At 41.8% G+C, this 19,127-nt stretch overlaps 1 protein-coding gene across 4 annotated transcripts in view; it reads left to right on the forward strand.

Moving 5' to 3' along the window:
• TOPAZ1 (testis and ovary specific TOPAZ 1) overlaps window positions 1-19,127 on the forward strand; it is a 170,277-nt gene that overhangs the window by 15,661 nt on the left and 135,489 nt on the right. For all 4 annotated transcript variants that reach the window (XM_075827153.1, XM_075827155.1, XM_075827151.1 and 1 more), the window contains 2 exons: window positions 9,809-9,879; window positions 15,951-16,063. In XM_075827153.1, coding sequence (XP_075683268.1) covers window positions 9,809-9,879; window positions 15,951-16,063 — 184 coding nt within the window. The remainder of the gene's footprint in view (window positions 1-9,808; window positions 9,880-15,950; window positions 16,064-19,127) is intronic.

Consider the following 19,127-nt stretch of genomic DNA (forward strand, 5'->3'; position numbering starts at 1 on the left):
GAACAATACACGATTCCTGGTTCCAGCAGCAAACGGTGTACAATTCCAGTCTGTACTCGTCACCTGGTGGGCTAGGTCCGACAGGCTCACACTATCCAAATTTCTCAAACCAAATTGGCAACGGTACACGAAACAAAAAGAGTGATTTATAACGTTTTCTTTACTTACAAAATCCTGTTCCCTTTCAGCTTAAACATCCTTGAAAATATGTTTAACCCCTTAGTGTCTAATCCTGTTTTGGCCTTAAGGGCCAGACCATTTTTTTTCAAATGTGACATGTATCACTTGAAGTGGTAATAACTTTGAAATGCTTTTTTTATTTTTTTTCAAGTGATTCTGAGATTGTTTTCTAGTGACACATTGGACTTTAAGTTAGTGGTAAAATTTGGTCGACACATTCAGTGTTTTATTTGTGAAAAACACCAACATTTTGAGAAAAATGCCAAAAATTTACGCTTTTTAAAATTTAAATGTATCTGCTTGTAAGATGGATAGTAGTACCACACAAAATAGCTACTATTTCACATTTCTCAGAAGTCTACTTTATGTTTGCATTGTTTTTTGAATGTCCTTTTATTTTTCTAGGACGTTACAAGGCTTAGAACTTTAGCAGCAATTTCCCATATTTCCAAGAAAACTTCAAAAGCCTTATTTTAGGGACTGGTTCCATTCTGAACTGGTTTTGAGGGCCTTATATACTATAAACCCCCTATAAATCACCCCATTTTAAAAACGGAACCCCTCAAAGTATTCAAAACAGCATTTAGAAAGTTTCTTAACCCTTTAGGCGTTTCACAAGAATTAAAGCAAATTAAATGTGAAATTTACAAATTTGTTTTTCTTTTTTTGCAGAAAATCAGTTTTAATCCTTTTTTTTTTTTTTTTTTTTTTTGTAACACAGAAGGTTTTACCAGAGAAACACAACTCCATAAAACAAAGAAAACACCCCAAAAAATACACAATTTGGCAGATTACACCCCTCAAGGAATTTATTAAGGGGTATAGTTTTGACCCCACAGGTATTTTGCTGAATTTAGTGAAATTAGGCTATGAAAATCTCTAAATTTTTTATTTTTTTTTTCTAATGTCGTTTTAGCTCAGATTTTTCCATTTTCACCATAGATAAAGGAGAGAAAGAGCCCCAACATTTGTAAAGCAAACTCTTCTGAGTGCGGCAATACCCTATATGTGGTAATAAACTGCTGTTTGGACACACGGCAGGGCTCAGAATGGCAGGAGCGCTATTTGGCATCCAGATTTTGCTGTATTGGTTTTTGGCCACCATGTCGCACATGCAAAACCCCTGAGGTACCAGAGTACAGTAGAAGCCCCAGGAAGTGACCCCATTTTGGAAATGGCACCCCTCAAGGCATTTATCTTTTGTCTGGACATATGACAGGGCTCAGAAGTGAAGAGCACCATGCGCATTTGAGGTCTATTTTGGTGATTTTCACAGCATTGGCCCACAATTGCAGGGCCATGAAGTCAAATCGTAAAACAAACACCCAAGTAGTGACCCCGTATTGGAAACTATACCCCTTAGGGCATTTTAAGGGGGTGTAGTGAGCATTTTGACCCCACAGGTGATTCTACATTAGAAATTAGTGCCCAGCGGATGGTGCAAAGTGAAAATTGCAATTTTTCACTGATATGCCATTTTAGTGCACATATGTTGTGCCCAGTTTGTGCCACTGAAAACCAATATCTCATAAACTGTTAAGCCAGTTCTCCTGGGTATGGCAATGACATATCTGTGCACGTAAACTGCTGTTTGGGCATGCTGCAGGGTTCAGAAGGGAGGGAGCGACATTTGAGATTTGGAGCGCAGATTTAGCTTGGCAGTTCTGTTTGGGGTTTTGCTGGTATTTCAGTTTATAATGTGGGGGCATATGTAATATGTGCGGAGTACATCCGGTTATAATAATGCGGTAAATAAATAATCCGCGTATGTGTGGCCAGTGTCGCACTGATAAATGGTCCCCAATCTTATCCACTTTTGGAACACACACTGCATATTTTTGTCGCCATATTCTGTGAGCCAGAACTTTTACATTTTTTCTCCACCGGAGCTGTGTGAGGGCTGATATGTTGCGGGACAATCTGTAGTTTTTCATTGGTACCAGTTTGGGGTACACGCAATTTTCTCGATCACTCTTTATAAAAAATTTTTGGGCAAGCGAGGTCACCAAACACCAGAAATCCTGCCGAATTATTTATTTATTTTTTATTTTTTTATTTTACGGTGTTCACCGTGCGCTATAAATTACATTTTACTTTATTCTGCGAGTTGATACGTTTACGGCGATACCATATGTATATAGTTTTTTGTTTTTTTTATGTTTTACCACATTTGCACAATAACATCACTTTTTTGAAAAATTATTTATTTTTTTGTGTCCCCATATTCTGAGAGCCATAACTTTTTTATTTTTGCGTTGACAAGGCTGTGTCAGGACTTTTTATTTTGCGGGACAAGATGTAGGTTGTATTGATACTATTTTGGGGTACGTGCAACTTTTTGATCACTATTTTTATTCTATACTTTAGAAGGGATGGTGACACAAAAAATAGCGACTTTGGCAATGTCTTTTATTTTTTGCGGTGTTTACCATGCGGGAATAATAACATTATAGTTTGGGTGATACCAAATATGTGTACCTTTTTTAACGTTTCATTTTTTTTTTTTCCTATAATATAAGACTTCTAGGAAAAAAGGCAGTTCTTAACTTTGAACTTTTTTATTACTTTTTTTTTTGTCCCACTAGGGGACTTGAAGACCTGTACCTCTCATCTTTATTCTAATACCTTGCACTACCCACGTAATGCAATGCATTAGAGCTGTCAGTTATTAACTGACAGCAAACCTATTAGGCTCCGCCTCCGGGCGGGGCCTAATAGGCTTCCGTACGTTGCAGACCAGGAAGCCATTGTTGACCTCCGGTTCCCATAGTAACGATCGGCATCCGAGCGACCACATTGCAGCGATGCCGGTCTCCTGGAAACATCTAAGATGCCGCGATCGATTTTGATCACGGCATCTAAGGTGTTCGCTCCGTTCCCTGCCGTTACAGCAGGATGTCAGCTGTAACATACAGCTGACATCCTTCAGGCTGATGGCGTAGGCTCAGCTTCTGAGCCCGCCGCCATCTTTCATCTGCGGCCGGAAGCTTTTTAAGCCCCGCCTCCGGGCGGGGCCTAACTGGCCACAGTACCTGGCAGACGGGGCCATTGTTAGGCCTCCTGTTGCCAACAGCCGTTCGGCTAGCGTGGCTACCCGGCTCTTTTAGTTGGGTAACCATGCTGCAATACTGTGATTGGTCAGTCACTACTGACTGACCAATCTCAGCGATCGCTGGCGGCGCTGCGCCGCAATTTTTTCCCCGACGAGTCACAGTGACTATCGGCTGTCTATGACAGCCGATGTCACTTCTGTCACCATGTGTTTTGACATGGTGACAGAAAAGCACCATGACATAACTACTTCATGGTGCCTTAACCCCTTAAGGACGCAGCCTAGTTTGGGCCTTAAGGCTCAGAGCCCATTTTTCAAATCTGACATATTTCACTTTATGTGGTAATAACGTCGGAATGCTTAAACCTATCCAAGCGATTCTGAGACTGTTTTCTCATGACACATTGGGCTTCATGTTCGTGGTAAAATTTGGTCGATATATTCAGTCTTTATTTGTGAAAAATTGCAAAATTTAGAGAAAATTTACAAAAAATATAGCATTTTTCAGAATTTAAATGCATCTGCTTGAAAAACAGACAGTTACACCACCCAAAATAGTTACTAGTTCACATTTCCCATATGTCTATTTTAGATTGGCATCGTTTTTTGAACATTCTTTTATTTTTCTTGGACGTTACAAGGCTTAGAACATAAACAGCAATTTCTCATATTCTTAAGAAAATTTCAAAAGCCTTTTTTTGAAGGTACCAGTTCAGTTCTGAAGTGGCTTTGAGGGGCCTATGTATTAGAAACCCCCATAAAACACCCCATTTTAAAAACTACACCCCTCAAAGTATTCAAAACAGCATATAGAAAGTTTTTTAACCCTTAAGGCATTTCACAGGAATTAAAGCAAAGTGGAAATGAAATTTGCAAATTTCATTTTTTCTGCTGAATTTCAATTTTATTACATTTTTTTTCTGTAACACAGAAGGTTTTACCAGAGAAATACTACTAAATATGTATTGTCCAGATTCTGCAGTTTTTAGAAATGTCCCACATGTGGCCCTACTGCGCTCGTGGACTAAAACACAAGCCCTAGAAGCAAAGAAGCACCTAGTGCATTTTGAGGCCTCTTTTTTTTTATTAGAATATATTTTAGGCAGCATGCCAGGTTTGAAGAGGTGTTGAGGTATCAAAACAATGGAAATCCACCAGAAGTGACCCCATTTTGGAAATTACACCCCTCAAGGAATTAATTTATGGTTGTTGTTACCATTTTGACCGCACAGTTTTTTCACAGCACGTATTTGAATTGGGCTATGAAATGAAAAAAATGATATTTTTTCCAATAAGATGTCATTTTTTTATCAAAATTTCTTATTTTCACAAGGAACAACATACCCCATTTTGTTGCCCAATTTGTCCTTAGTGCGGTAATACCCCATTTGTGGTGATAAACTGCCGTTTGGGCCCATGGGAGGGCTCAGAAGGAAAGGAGCGCTATGTGTTGGTTGGAGTCCAGATTTTGCTGAATTGGTTTTTGGGTGCCATGTCGCATTTGCAGAGCCCCAGAGGTATCAAAGCAATGGAAACCCACCAGAAGTGACCCCATTTTGGAAACTACACCCCTCAAGGAATTCATTTATGGTTTTTGTTATCATTTTGACCGCACAGTTTTTTCACAGCACCTATTTGAATTGGGCTGTGAAATGAAAAAAATGATATTTTTTCCAATAAGATGTCATTTTTTTATCAAAATTTCTTATTTTCACAAGGAACAACATACCCCATTTTGTTGCCCAATTTGTCCTTAGTGCGGTAATACCACATTTGTGGTGATAAACTGCCGTTTTTGGCCCATGGGAGGGCTCAGAAGGAAAGGACCACCATTTGGCCTACTGGAGCCTTTCTGGTGCTAAGTCATGTATGCAGAAGCACCTGAGGTACCAATACAGTTGAAACCCCCGAGAAGTGACCCCATTTTAAAAACTACACCCCTTAAGACATTCATCTAGAGGTGTAGTGAGCATTTTGACCCCACAGGTACTGTGTAAAAGATAATGTGCCTCAGATGGTGCAGTGTGAGATTTGCAATTTTATATAAATATATGCCATTTCAGTGTCCAATATATTGTGCCCAGCATGCGCCACCGGTTCACCTGGGTACGGCAATACCCTACATGTGGCTGTTATCAGCTGCCTGGGCATACGGCAGGGCTCAGAAGGTAAAGATGAGGGGGGTAAGCTGTGCGGAGTGCATCAGGGTAAATTAAAAATCAAGGGATGTATGATACATTTTAAAACAATCTTTTATACAGAGCCCTGGTTTTTCGGGACACGTGTCACATTGGTATATTGTGTTCTTCCTTATCCCCCTCTTATAGCAGACTCTGCACCTCTTTTGACTCTTTCCCTTTCCACCGGTTTGGGGAACTTCTCCTGGAAAGTGTTGCCCTGGTACGATGCGTGTGGCCTCGCTTCCAGAAGTACTGGGTGCCCCCCGTTCCTGGTCCCTAAAGATTAGATCTTGAAATTCCAGGAAAGTTCCCCTCTGGCCTGCACATCGACGTAGCATGTACGCATTGTACAAAGCCATCTGTATGATGTGCCCGGCCAGCTTCTTATACCACACCGCATGGCGCTGTAGGGCTTCAGGACTTGATTTGACAAGTCCATCCCTCCCATGTACCTATTGTAGTCCAGGATGCAGTCTGGTTTGGGGGTGGCCTTTCCTTCATATATCCTAAATCTGTAGGTATACCCTGATGCACTCTCGCAGCTTATACATCTTCACGCCATACCTTGCCCTCTTACCCGGCAGGTACTGGCGGAATTGAACCCTCCCTTTAAAATGTACCAGGGACTCATCAATAGAAATACACTTCTCGGGCGTGTATGCTTGGGAAAACCGGGCACTGGAACGGTCTAATAGGGGTCTCCGTTTATACAAACGGTCAAAACTGGGGTCATCTCGGGGTGGGCACGGCTCATTATCAGTATAATGTAAGAAGCAAAGTATTGCCTCATTTATTTATTTTTTTAGGTTCCATTTCAGTTCTGAAGTTGCTTTGAGGGGCCCATATATTAGAAACCCCTATCAAACACCCCATTTTAGAAACTAGACCCCTCAAAGTATTCACAACAGCATTTAGAAAGTTTATGAACCCTTTAGGTGTTTCACAGAAATTTAGAGCAAAGTAGAGGTGAAATTTACTTTTTTTTTTTTTGTCAGTAAATCCTCTTGATACCATTTTTTTTTTATAACACAAAAGGATTTATCAGAGAAACGCAACTTAATATTTATTGCCCAGATTCTGCAGTTTTGAGAGAAATATCCCACATGTGGCCCTAGTGCGGTAATGGACTGAAGCGCCGGCCTCTGAAGCAAAGGAGCACCTAGTGGATTTTGAGGCCTCTTTTTTATTAGGCACCATGTCCGGTTTGAAGAGGTCTTGTGGTGCCAAAACATTGGAAACCCCCCAAAAGTGACCCCAATTTGGAAACTAGACCCCTTGAGGAATCCATTGCAGTTTTCATGGGGTGCATGCGGCTTTTTGATCCGTTTTTATTCTATTTTTAGGTGGCGTGGTGACTAAAAAACAGCAATTCTACTATTGTTTTTTTATTCTATTTTTTTTACAGCGTTCACCGTGCGCTATAAATGACATATTCACTTTATTCTGCGGGGCGATACGATTACGGCGATACCCTATGTTTATAGTTTTTTTTATGTCTTATGGCGTTTGCACAATAAAATACGTTTTGTAAAAAATCATTCACTTTTTGTGTTACCTTATTCTAAGAGCCAGAACGTTTTTATTTTTCAATCAATAAAGCCGTGCGAGGACTTATTTTTTGCGTAACGAACTGTAGTTTCGATCAGTACCATTTTTAGGTACATGCAACTTTTTGATCTCGTTTTATTGAATTTTTTTGGGAGGTGAAGTGACCAAACAATTGTTGTTGTGGTACAGTTTATTATTATTTTTTTTTACGGCGTTCACCGTGCGGGATAAATAACAAAATAATTTTGTAGTTCAGGCCGTTACGGATGCGTCGATACCAATTATGTATAGTTTATTTGTTTTATATATTTTTATTAATAATAAATGACTTCTAAGGTAAAAAGTGGGACTTTTACTTTTAATACTTTTAAAACTTTTATTTTATTTTTACACAACTTTTTTTTAACTTTATTACTTTGTCCCACTAGGAGACTTGAGGGCAGGAGACTCTGATCGCTATTCTAATACACTGCACTACATGCGTAGTGCAGTGTATTAGAACTGTCAGCTACTCACTGACAGCAAGCATAGTGGGTCCTGACGTTGTCAGGACCCACTAGGCTTCCGTCTATGGCATAGCCGGACGCCATTGTTTGGTGTCCGGTTGCCATAGTCACCATCGCCGGCCGCTATCGTGTAGCAGGCCAGCGATGGCGGATTAACCCCTAAGAAGCCGCGATCGCTAGTGAACGCGGCTTTTGAGGGGTTAATCGGCGGGGGAGCTCCGCGATCGGTCCCGGCACATTAAGCAGTGATAGTCTGCTGTCGGAAACAGCAGCTATCACAGCTCATGAACGCGCCCCGCGCGAACGGCGCCGTGTTTACTCCATGACATACTATTATGTCATGGAGCGCGAACGATGCACTTACCATGACATAATAGTATGTCCTGGAGCGTTAAGGGGTTAATGCAGGGCAAACCATGACGTACAGTTGCGTTAAGGGGTTAAAGTCTAAGCATTACAGGATGTTGGCGTAAAAAAGTCTGAGAGCATCTGTGTCCTTTTCGCACACGATTTATATTTTTTAATGGATTTAAATAGAATACCCTAGTAGTATTAAACAGACCCTGAGCGCATACAAAAACTCATCACTTTTTGTACTGTATATGTTTAAAAAAGTAGGCTTTAACCGTATAGTCTGGGCATGGTGTGAATAGAGCCTTCGCTAGTAGGATAGATCTGTCATTCTGATAACGCACCCCTAGCCTGCACAGCACACGTGAAAACTGAGCTACCTAATGGAAAAGTTTGTCTCTAGTGGAGTTAAGGCTATGTTCGCACTGATTTTTTTTATTTTTTTTTTGCGAGTTTTTTGACGCGCAAACGGTGCCAAAAAATTAGTCAAAAACGGGCCGAAAATGCCTCCCATTGATCTCAATGGGAGGCGTTGGCGTCTTTTTCCAGCGAGCAGTAAAACTGCCTCGCGGGAAAAAGAAGCGACATGCCCTATCTTCGGGCGTTTACGCCTCTGACCTCCCATTGACTTCAATGGGAGGCAGAGAAAGCGTATTTCGCTGTGTTTTATGCCCGCGGTGCTCAATGGCCGCGGGCGAAAATCGGCGTGCAAGGAGAGGAAAATCTGCCTCAAACTTCCAAATCGAATTTTGAGGCAGATATTCCTCCTGCAAAAAACTCTGTGTGAACATAGCCTAAAACTCCAATATTATTTTTTTTTGTGTACAAATAGTAACATGAGAAGGGGAGAAAACAAACAAAGAATTTTGACCTAAAAATATGGTTTAAATGTCATTTTCTGATAATACATTCCCTTTAATGAAAGGATCCACCTGAGCTAGCGGAACTTCAGTGGTGTAAGGCCCAATGCACACGACCGTATTTTCATCTATCCCGAAATACTGCCCGTAAATACGGATCCGTAGGCATCCGTATGTACGGAAGGGTGTCCGTAAATATGGTCTGTATTGTATCCGTATTCCATCCGTATATACGGATCCGTAAAAAGAGGAATGATGCAAATTATGTCACCAGCATGTTGCATAGCAACGCTTCCATAAATACGGACGGTATACGGATGCACATCCGTAGCCGTCTGTATTTACTGAAGCTCCCATAGACCTCTATGGGAGAGTCCTTGCCGTAATTACTGACAAGAATAGGACGGGTTCTATCATTTTAAAAATACTGAAAGGTGTCCGTGGCCAATAGAAATGAATGGGTCCGTAGTTACTGATGAAAAATATGGTCGTGTGCATGGGCCCTAAGGGTAGTGACATAACTTCTGAATGCCATTATTCATTTGACCTCTTTTCAACCTACTGGGCCATCAAATCTGCAACGCATCCCCTCTGTTGTAGCAAATGATAAAGGTCCCAGCGGTTGGACCCCTCGATCATTCCTATTGATAACCTCTAAGAATTATCTCACAAAGACAACCCCTTTCCATAGGACCCGGGCTGCCCATTTATTATTTGTATACATTTGAATGGCCACCATGTAATCCTGTAAATGTATGGCTGGCCACAGCTTCCCCTAGTGATAACAGCTGATGGGTGACCGGACCATAAAGGATTTGGCTTCAAGAGACTACCTCTTTAATGGTGGAAAACCCCTTTTTAGGGTTTTATCATGTAAATTTATTTTTGCATGCTTTTAGGGTGTCCTAATCGCTTTCAATTCTATCTCCTTTATGTTCCTAAATCTTAGTGACTTATCCCCTCATGTGGTGGGAAGTTTACTATCTGTAATGAATGTAATGTTACGTTCTACTTGCAGCATAACTATAATTAGATGGGAAGAAGATATATTTTAGATTGTACATTTGTGAACAATTCCTAATGTATATTGCAATTAGTTCTTCATTCTACTGATTATTTTTTTCTTTCCAGTAAAACCGGCATCAAAAGGATAGAATACATCCCTAAAAGTAGCACAGATTCTATAAATGATTTCTTCGATGGTAAGAAAATTTTTTCAGTTAATATATTCTCCGCTGATCATTGCACATTTTAGTTTAGTATTTTTGCTTGTAGAGATTAATCATTATTATTAAGCAAGATTAAAGAGGCTCTGTCACCATATTATAAGTGCCCTATCTCCTACATAATCTGATCGGCGCTGTAATGTAGATAAGTGGTTTTTATTTTGAAAAATGTTTCATTTTTGAGCAAGTTGTGAGCAATTTTAGATTTATGCTAATTACTTAATGTCGAACTGGGCTTTTTTTAAGGAGCTAGTTCTCAATTAGCAGCATGCTGTCATTTACAGCGTGATCTCGCTGTGCAGCGATTACGTCCTACACAAACTATACCGAAGTGTCGGGAGTGTGAATAGACATCGCGTCCTGGCTGGAGGTGATGTCTATTCACTCTCAAGACACTTCAGTAAAGTTAAAGAGGCTCTGTCACCAGATTTTGCAACCCCTATCTGCTATTGCAGCAGATAGGCGCTGCAATGTAGATTACAGTAACGTTTTTATTTAAAAAAAACGAGCATTTTTGGCCAAGTTATGACCATTTTTGTAGTTATGCAAATGAGGCTTGCAAAAGTCCAAGTGGGTGTGTTTAAAAGTAAAAGTCCAAGTGGGCGTGTATTATGTGCGTACATCGGGGCGTTTTTAATACTTTCACTAGCTGGGCGCTCTGATGAGAAGTAACATCCTCTTCTCTTCAGAACGCCCAGCTTGTGACAGTGCAGATCTGTGACGTCACTCACAGGTCCTGCATCGTGACGGCCACATCGGCACCAGAGGCTACAGTTGATTCTGCAGCAGCATCAGCGTTTGCAGGTAAGTCGATCTTACCTGCAAACGCTGATGCTGCTGCAGAATCAACTGTAGCCTCTGCTGCCGATGTGGCCGTCACGATGCAGGACCTGTGAGTGACGTCACAGATCTGCACTGTCAGAAGCTGGGCGTTCTGAAGAGAAGAGGATGTTACTTCTCTTCACAGCGCCCAGCTAGTAAAAGTATTAAAAACGCCCCGATGTACGCACCTAATACACGCCCACTTGGACTTTTACTTTTAAACACACCCACTTGGACTTTTGCAAGCCTCATTTGCATAATTACAAAAATCGTCATAACTTGGCCAAAAATGCTCGTTTTTTAAAAATAAAAACGTTACTGTAATCTACATTGCAGCGCCTATCTGCTGCAATAGCAGATAGGGGTTGCAAAATCTGGTGACAGAGCCTCTTTAATGTGGGTCTATGTGACAGCACAGCGAGATCATGCTGTGCTGAGTACAAATGGACATGAATGGAGAGGAGTGTATGATGCTAATTGGTCAGCGTCATACACTTCTCTTTACAACGCCCACTTGGTCAAAAGTTAAAAAACACCCAGTTGGGCATTAACCCGTTAGTGACCGGCAATATGCCTTTTCACGGCGGCCACTAATGGGCTTTATTCTGATGCATACGCCTTTTCACGGCGCTGCATCAGAATAAACAGAGCAGGGAGCCAGAGGAAGCTGAGGGCTGGGGGATCCCTGCTCGAACGGGTGAGATCGATATAAGTATCGATCTCACCAATGCGGCGCTCAATAGCGAGCGCCGCATCGGGGTTGTTTTGAGGAGAGTGAGGGAGGGAACTCACTCTCCCACTGACACCTGGCGATCAGATCGCCGAGTTTCTGTCTAATAAAGGCCCCCAGGTCTGCCTGTAGTAAATGCCTGCTAGGTCATATACCTTGTGTGGTGTTGCTGTTCTCAGTCTTGCCATGGTGGATCTGATACATAAACCTTCTTCCACAACCTCGCCTTTGTAGAACAGTTTGTCTGTTCCTCACCCAGTTTTAAGCCTCCTACACAACTGATTCTGTTACAGTTAATGACCGTTTCAATCTACATATAAAAATTATCATTATCGCCTGTTTGGTATAGTTGGTTAATCATACACCTGACTATAATCCTACAAAATCCATGACTTTCTGCAAGTGTACCTAGAAGAATTGATGCTGTTTTGAAGGCAGTGTGGTCACACCAAATATTGATTTGATTTAGACTTCTCTCTTGTTCATTTACTTTTTTTATATAGATTGTTTGTATTGTTTAAATGCTAGATAAGTACAGTAATAATTACCGGTATCTCCAGTACAGTTTTCCTATGTAGTAAAATTCCATTAATCTACAGAAGCTGAATGATCAGATTTTTTAGGTTATTTTAACTGACCTTAAAGAGGCTCTGTCACCAGATTTTGCAACCCCTATCTGCTATTGCAGCAGATAGGCGCTGCAATGTAGATTACAGTAACGTTTTTATTTTTAAAAAACGAGCATTTTTGGCCAAGTTATGACCATTTTTGTATTTATGCAAATGAGGCTTGCAAAAGTACAACTGGGCGTGTATTGTGTGCGTACATCGGGGCGTTTTTACTTCTTTTACTAGCTGGGCGTTAGGAATGGGAGTGACGAATCGGCATCATCCACTTCTGTTCGTTAACACCCAGCTTCTGGCAGTGCAGACACACAGCGTGTTCTCGAGAGATCACGCTGTGACGTCACTCACTTCCTGCCCCAGGTCCTGCATCGTGTCGGCCACATCGGCACCAGAGGCTACAGTTGATTCTGCAGCAGCATCAGCGTTTGCAGGTAAGTAGCTACATCGACTTACCTGCAAACGCCGATGCTGCTGGAGAAACAAATGTAGCCTCTGGTGCCGATGTGTCCTCGCTCGTCCGACACGATGCAGGACCTGGGGCAGGAAGTGAGTGACGACACAGCGTGATCTCTCGAACACGCTGTGTGTCTGCACTGCCAGAAGCTGGGCGTTCTGAAGAGAAGTGGATGATACTTCTCGTCAGAACGCCCAGCTAGTAAAAGAAGTAAACACGCCCAGATGTAACGAACACAATACACGCCCAGTTGGCCTTTTGCAAGCCTCATTTACATAAATACAAAAATGGTCATAACCTGGCCAAAAATGCTCGTTTTTTAAAAATAAACTGTAAGCTACATTGCAGCGCCGATCTGCTGCAATAGGAGATAGGGGTTGCAAAATCTGGTGACAGAGCCTCTTTAAGCCCCATATTGAAGGAAACTCTATCTTTAACAACTCCCAGAAGTCCTCTACAAGGGGGTCTCTAATCACTTCATTATAGCTTTAATGTCTTCTGTCAATTTTTTTTAATTTTGCTTTTTGATGGCAAGTGTGTGTATGACTTTCACGTTCGTAATGTTTTGCTATCAGTTAGCATAAGGATATGCACCACACACACACACACACACGCGCGCGCGTTTTATATATTTATATCTATTTTGTAGCTTAAAGAGGCTCTGTCGACACATTATAAGTGCCCTATCTCCTACATAAGGAGATGGGCGCTATAATGTAGGTGACAGCAGTGCTTTTTATTTAGAAAAACGATCTATTTTTACCACGTTAGGAGTGATTTTTAGCTTTATGCTAATTAGTTTCTTAATGACCAAGTGGGCGTTGTACAGAGGAGTGTATGATGCTGACCAATCAGCGTCATGCACTTCTCTCCATTCATTTACACTTCACTAGCGATATAGCTATATCGCTATATACAGCCACATAAACACACTATAACGTTACTGCAGTGTCCTGACAATGAATATACATTACCTCCAGCCAGGACGTGATGTTTATTCAGAATCCTGACACTGCTGAATCTTTTCTGTTAGATTTCCAGCAAGGCAAACGTTATCTCGCGAGATTATGCTGTAAACTGTCATTTAAAACGAGGTTACGTTTGCCTTGCTGGAAATCTCAGAAAATATTCAGAAGTGTCAGGATTCTAAATACACATCACGTCCTGGCTGGTAGTGATGTATATTCACTGTCAGGACACTGCAGTAACGTTCGTCTTTTGTGTATGTGGCTGCACATAGAGATATAACTATATCGCTATGTGCTGTGTAAATGAATTGAGAGAAGTTTTTGACACTGGTCAGCGTCATACACTCCTCTGTACGACGCCCACTTGGTCTAAAGTAAAAACACGCCCACTTGGGCATTAAGAAGCTAATTTGTATAAAGCTAAAAATCGCTCAAAGTGGTAAAAATAGTTTTTCTAAATAAAAAGCACTGCTGTCACCTACATTATAGCGCCCATCTCCTTATGTAGGAGATAGGACACTTAAACAGACTCTGTCACCACATTATAAGTGCAGACTGCACCAGGACCTAAAGGTAAATGGAGAGAAGTTGGTAAAAGCGAGAGATGTTTTGGTTCACATCTGAACCTTTCTCAAGCAAATAAGGTTCAGATGTGAAGCGAAACGTGTTTAATTTTTAGTGATTATAAACCAAATTCTCTCCATTTTACTTTGAAGTCCTGATTCTGTTACTTATCCTACAAGTTCTTTATTGAAGATAAGGAGTTGATTCATCCTCTTTTTGGGTAACGTGCACATGGCCTGATCTACAGTACTGTGAGGTGTGCTGTGTTCTTTCTGTTTGGTCTCTCTCTCTGCCACGTGACTATACCCTTAAGGCCTCATTCACACGACAGGGTCCGAGTGTCGGCCGGGAAAATCGTCCGTTTTTGGCCGATTTTTCCCGGCCGGTTTGCATCTTTTCCGGGCCGTCTTGCTGTTTTTACTGGCCGATTTGGACCCGATTTGCATCCGTTTTTTTTCCCTGTCCGTTTTAAAATCGGATGAATTTCATTTAAATTTGTTGCCACACACAGCCCTTTGTAGATAATGTCACAGCCCCCCTGGTAGGTAATGCCACCCTGTCCCCTGTAGGTAATGCCACCCTGCTCCCTGTAGGTGATGCCACCAAGTCGTAGGCGATGCCACCCTGCCCCCTGCAGGTGCTGCCACCCCCCCCTTCTTTCCAGGAGAAGTCACTGACTTCAATGTCCATATATGGACAGTGTAGTCACTGACTTCTCCTGGAGAGGAATTCCCTGCCACAGGTCGGGAATTCCACTTCAGAAGTGAGCGACGTCACTGTGTCCATATATGGACAGTGTAGTCACTCACTTCTCCTGTAGTGGCATCCCCGGCCATAGAGTCGGGGATTCCGCTGCAGAAGTGAGTGACTTCGCTGTGTCCATATATGGACAGTGTAGTCACGCACTTCTCCTGTAGCGGAATCCCAAATTCCCAGCCGGGGATTCCGACTCCTACAGGGAGCAAAAAAAGACCCTCCTCCTCCTCACATGCACTCTGCACTAGGAGGAGGAGAGAGAGTGCGCAAGCGACGGTAGACCCGGCCATCACTCGGGACACATTCCGGTGATTGCCGTGTATTACCCGGCCCCATAGACTTCTATGGGGGCCGGGTACCCGGCCGAAAATAGGGCATGTCCCATTTTTTGACAGCCGGTTTTCCCGGCCGTCAAAAAATCGGTCGTGTGAATAGCCCCATTAGGGGTCTATTGTTCCTAATGCAGCCGGGTGTCGGCCGATTTATGAACGGCCGGCACCCGGACGGGAAACCCTGTCGTGTGAATTCCGCCTTATACTATGTGTCTCACTTTTCCTCTTGCCAGCGGGTCGTTAACATTTTGGAATGTGACTGCAAAATCTTGTCCAATTTCCTTTCATTGTGTTAGGCTATGTTCAGACTTGCGAAGTGGCTTCTGTTAGCCACAACACTTCCAGATCTATCATACGACGGCTACCACTGGTGCCCGGCTCATCACATTGACTTTTATAGTGGAGTCTGTCACTTTACAGCGTGGTGTCCACATGTTTGTCAGGAAAAATAGCGCTGCATTGAGTGCTATTTTTCCCATCCAATATGACAAAATCTTTGTTGGAGGCGTAATTTTTTCTTATTTTCATACAACTTTCCACTGAAGGCCTGCACTTCTGAATGTTTTCTGGACTTGACAGAGTGGTAAATATATAGACTTTTACTGAACAGATCTGTGTGTTTTATACCCATCCTAAAATAATATAAATGTAAACTTGTGACATTTGATTCTATTTGAGAGTATATATGTTGTCATCTTTTTCTCACAAGACTGCTTGCATTTTATGCCCATTGATTAGGCTGCTCTTTCCTATCAATGTAACAAGCATGATTTTTTTTTGTTTTTGTTATTGCAGCTAGTTCAGACAATGAGGACACATGCATTTCTCTGCCAGAAACAAATGAGAAGGTGGTTAGAACCCACACTGAAATGGAAGAAAGCAGAAGTCCAGCAGAGTGGCAAGACCAGGTGCTCATACGTCTGAAATATTTAAACTGGCTGTTTTAGATCGAACACACAAATCAGATTACAATTTAGCCATTATCCCATTATCTGTTGAGATTATATGATAATCTGATGGTGAAGTTCTGCTTTTAAAGCCACTTTAAATATTATATTAGTAATTACACTCTCAATGAACCCGTAGGGGTGTAAAAATTATTAAATTATTATAATGTTTGAATATGTTATTATTTTTCTTGCGGATAATGCTATTTTTTTCTTAAAGGGAACCGGTCACCAGCATTTCACCTATTAAACCAGCAATACCAGGTGGTAGTGGGTGAAAAATCCTTTCTATATAACCTGTAATTGTCGTCTTAGTCGGCTCTGTAGCTTTAGTATTCGGTTTTTTAGTGTTCCTGCAATGTATGCTAATGAGCATAAGTCATATCTTCATTGCTCAAGTCTTTCAGAGTTTACCCCGCCTCCTTACTTTTGATTGACAGCTCGTTTTTCCCCAGCACACACACAATCCCGCGCTTGTGCATTGATGTCCACTTCTGGTGTGTGCGCACAACGGGACGCCAGATTATTACGATAAAAGGTGCAAAATGTTTGCAGAATATTATTTACAGTCTGAGGAGGAGTTTAGGAGAGGGGATAACGGCAATGAACTTTTGATAGCAGCGGCCAGTGAGGGATAAGTAAAGTTCAATAGGTGAAATGCTGGTGACCGGTTCCCTTTAACTAAATTTTAGCTATGATGCAAGTGCTATTTTAAGAGGAATCTGTCAGCATACAGAACCCTTTAATAAAGACCATTCTCAAGGTATTGTACTTTAGCGGGTGTAAATACACCCACTGAATAGTGCCCTGAACTCTTCTGGTGGAATCAGGACATAATTATTTTACATTGCACACTATTGAACAGTAGCACTGCTGAATTACAATATCATGAGCATTTTAGCCAAAATGTTACCAATGAAAGCTTCAACTCATCCTGCGATAAACTGACAGCCTTAAAGCTTTATCGACAGAAAAATTAAAATGTTGTGGTTCTTGGAATGGTGCGACACAAAAACAAATGAGTTTATGGAAAAAAAACTGTTCTTATTGTGCAAAAATGGTTGTAAAAAATAAAACTGGATAAATTTGTTATTGCCGAAATTGTATCGACCCACAAAATAAAGTTTTTCCATTCCCCCCCCCCCCCAAAAAAATGTTATTCAATACATTATATGTACCCTAAAATGGTGGGGGGTAAATCTGGAAATTGATGGAGCTGGACAGGTCAGAGGCAAGCTGAGCTGCGTTCCACTGTAGCTCCATTAGATGTGGAACACCCAGCCACAGCAGCTACTCTGGGGTAAAAACCCCATAAAAACTCTTGCTACACCCTCTCCCTGTCAGGGACAACTATCTCCAGCGAGTGCTCTGTACCGCTGGGATACATCCAAGATGGTGGCCACAAGAGAGGCAGACGACACACTCAGCTGCTCCTTGAGGCGTGCAACCAGCTCCCCTGCATATCACAGTTCCTGCTTCTCTAGAATCCCCAAACATGGCTCTACTCTGGGCAGGCAGTCCAGGGTGTCCTCCCCATCTGATGAGCCTGGTCCTGTGGCTATAGAACAGAGGCCAGGTCGGTCTCAATCAACTTACCTTCCCTGGGAAGAGGCCTGATCCTTCTGCTACTCCAAGGCTTTTTCCTTGCCAACTTAAAAAACGTTAAAACTCTTATTGCAGAGGTATGTCACACTTGTCGAAGTGAAGTCTTGGAAGTCAGTCAGGGCATCCCAAACTAGAGAAGTAATCTATATCCAGACCACTGAGTTAAGGGATCTCTAGCGCTATTTAAAGGACATTAATAGAGGCAGTCACAGCAATATCGGTGCACACCCTTCCTGAAGCCCAAGGGGTGGAAAACCTAAAACCAGTGTTGGAATTTATCACTACCAAAGTCCTGGGGACTTCTAATACGCATCAGTAAAGATGAACCGAGCTCATTAGGCCTACAAACCTCAAAGACGTCATCTGATGGCGTAAGCACGTAATATGCGCTCCATAGAGCTTGTGGGTTCCCAACTCCACCTATACCAAACCTCTTGTCCTGTTCTTCGAGCTTTTGAAGAACAATAAGATCAACGATCATGAGTGGCTGTACTCGGGTTCCCTGAAGACCTCCCAGGCTTTTGCAATATCCTTCAGATCACTCCATACAAGCTGCCGGATTGTTTTTTGTTTTTTTTACATTTGGCTGTGTTCTGTGCATGTTGACTGACTTCCAGCTTGTGCGTACAAGAGCAAATCTGCTCCCGCTGCCTATCAAAGCCCTTCGGGTTAGCGCAACAACTCCTCCAAATATGCGTGTGTGTATGTATATATATGTGTATATATATGTGTATATATATATATATATACATACACTGCCGTTCAAAGGTTTAGGGTCACTTAGAAATTTCCTTATTTTTGAAAGCAAAGCACAGTTTTTTTTCAATGAAGATAACATTAAATTAATCAGAAATACACTCTATACATTGCTAATGTGGTAAATGACTATTCTAGCTGCAAACGTCTGGTTTTTAATGCAATATCTACATAGGTGTATAGAGACCCATTTCCAGCAACCATCACTCCAGTGTTCTAATGGTACATTGTGTTTGCTAACTGTGTTAAAAGGCTAATGGATGATTTGAAAACCCTTGTGCAATTATGTTAGCACCGCTGTAAACAGTTTTGCTGTTTAGAGGAGCTATAAAGCTGACCTTCCTTTGAGCTAGTTGAGAATCTGGAGCATTACATTTGTGGGTTCGATTAAACTCTCCAAATGGTTAGAAAAAGAGAGCTTTCATGTGAAACTCGACAGTCTATTCTTGTTCTTAGAAATGAAGGCTATTCCATGCGAGAAATTGCCAAGAAACTGAAGATTTCCTACAAAGGTGTGTACTACTCCCTTCAGAGGACAGCACAAACAGGCTCTAACCAGAGTAGAAAGAGAAGTGGGAGGCCCTGCTGCACAACTGAGCAACAAGACAAGTACGTTAGTTTCTAGTTTGAGAAATAGACGCCTCACAGGTCCTCAACTGGCAGC

Source organism: Rhinoderma darwinii, chromosome 5, assembly GCF_050947455.1.
Source record: "Rhinoderma darwinii isolate aRhiDar2 chromosome 5, aRhiDar2.hap1, whole genome shotgun sequence".
Lineage (NCBI taxonomy): Eukaryota > Metazoa > Chordata > Amphibia > Anura > Rhinodermatidae > Rhinoderma > Rhinoderma darwinii.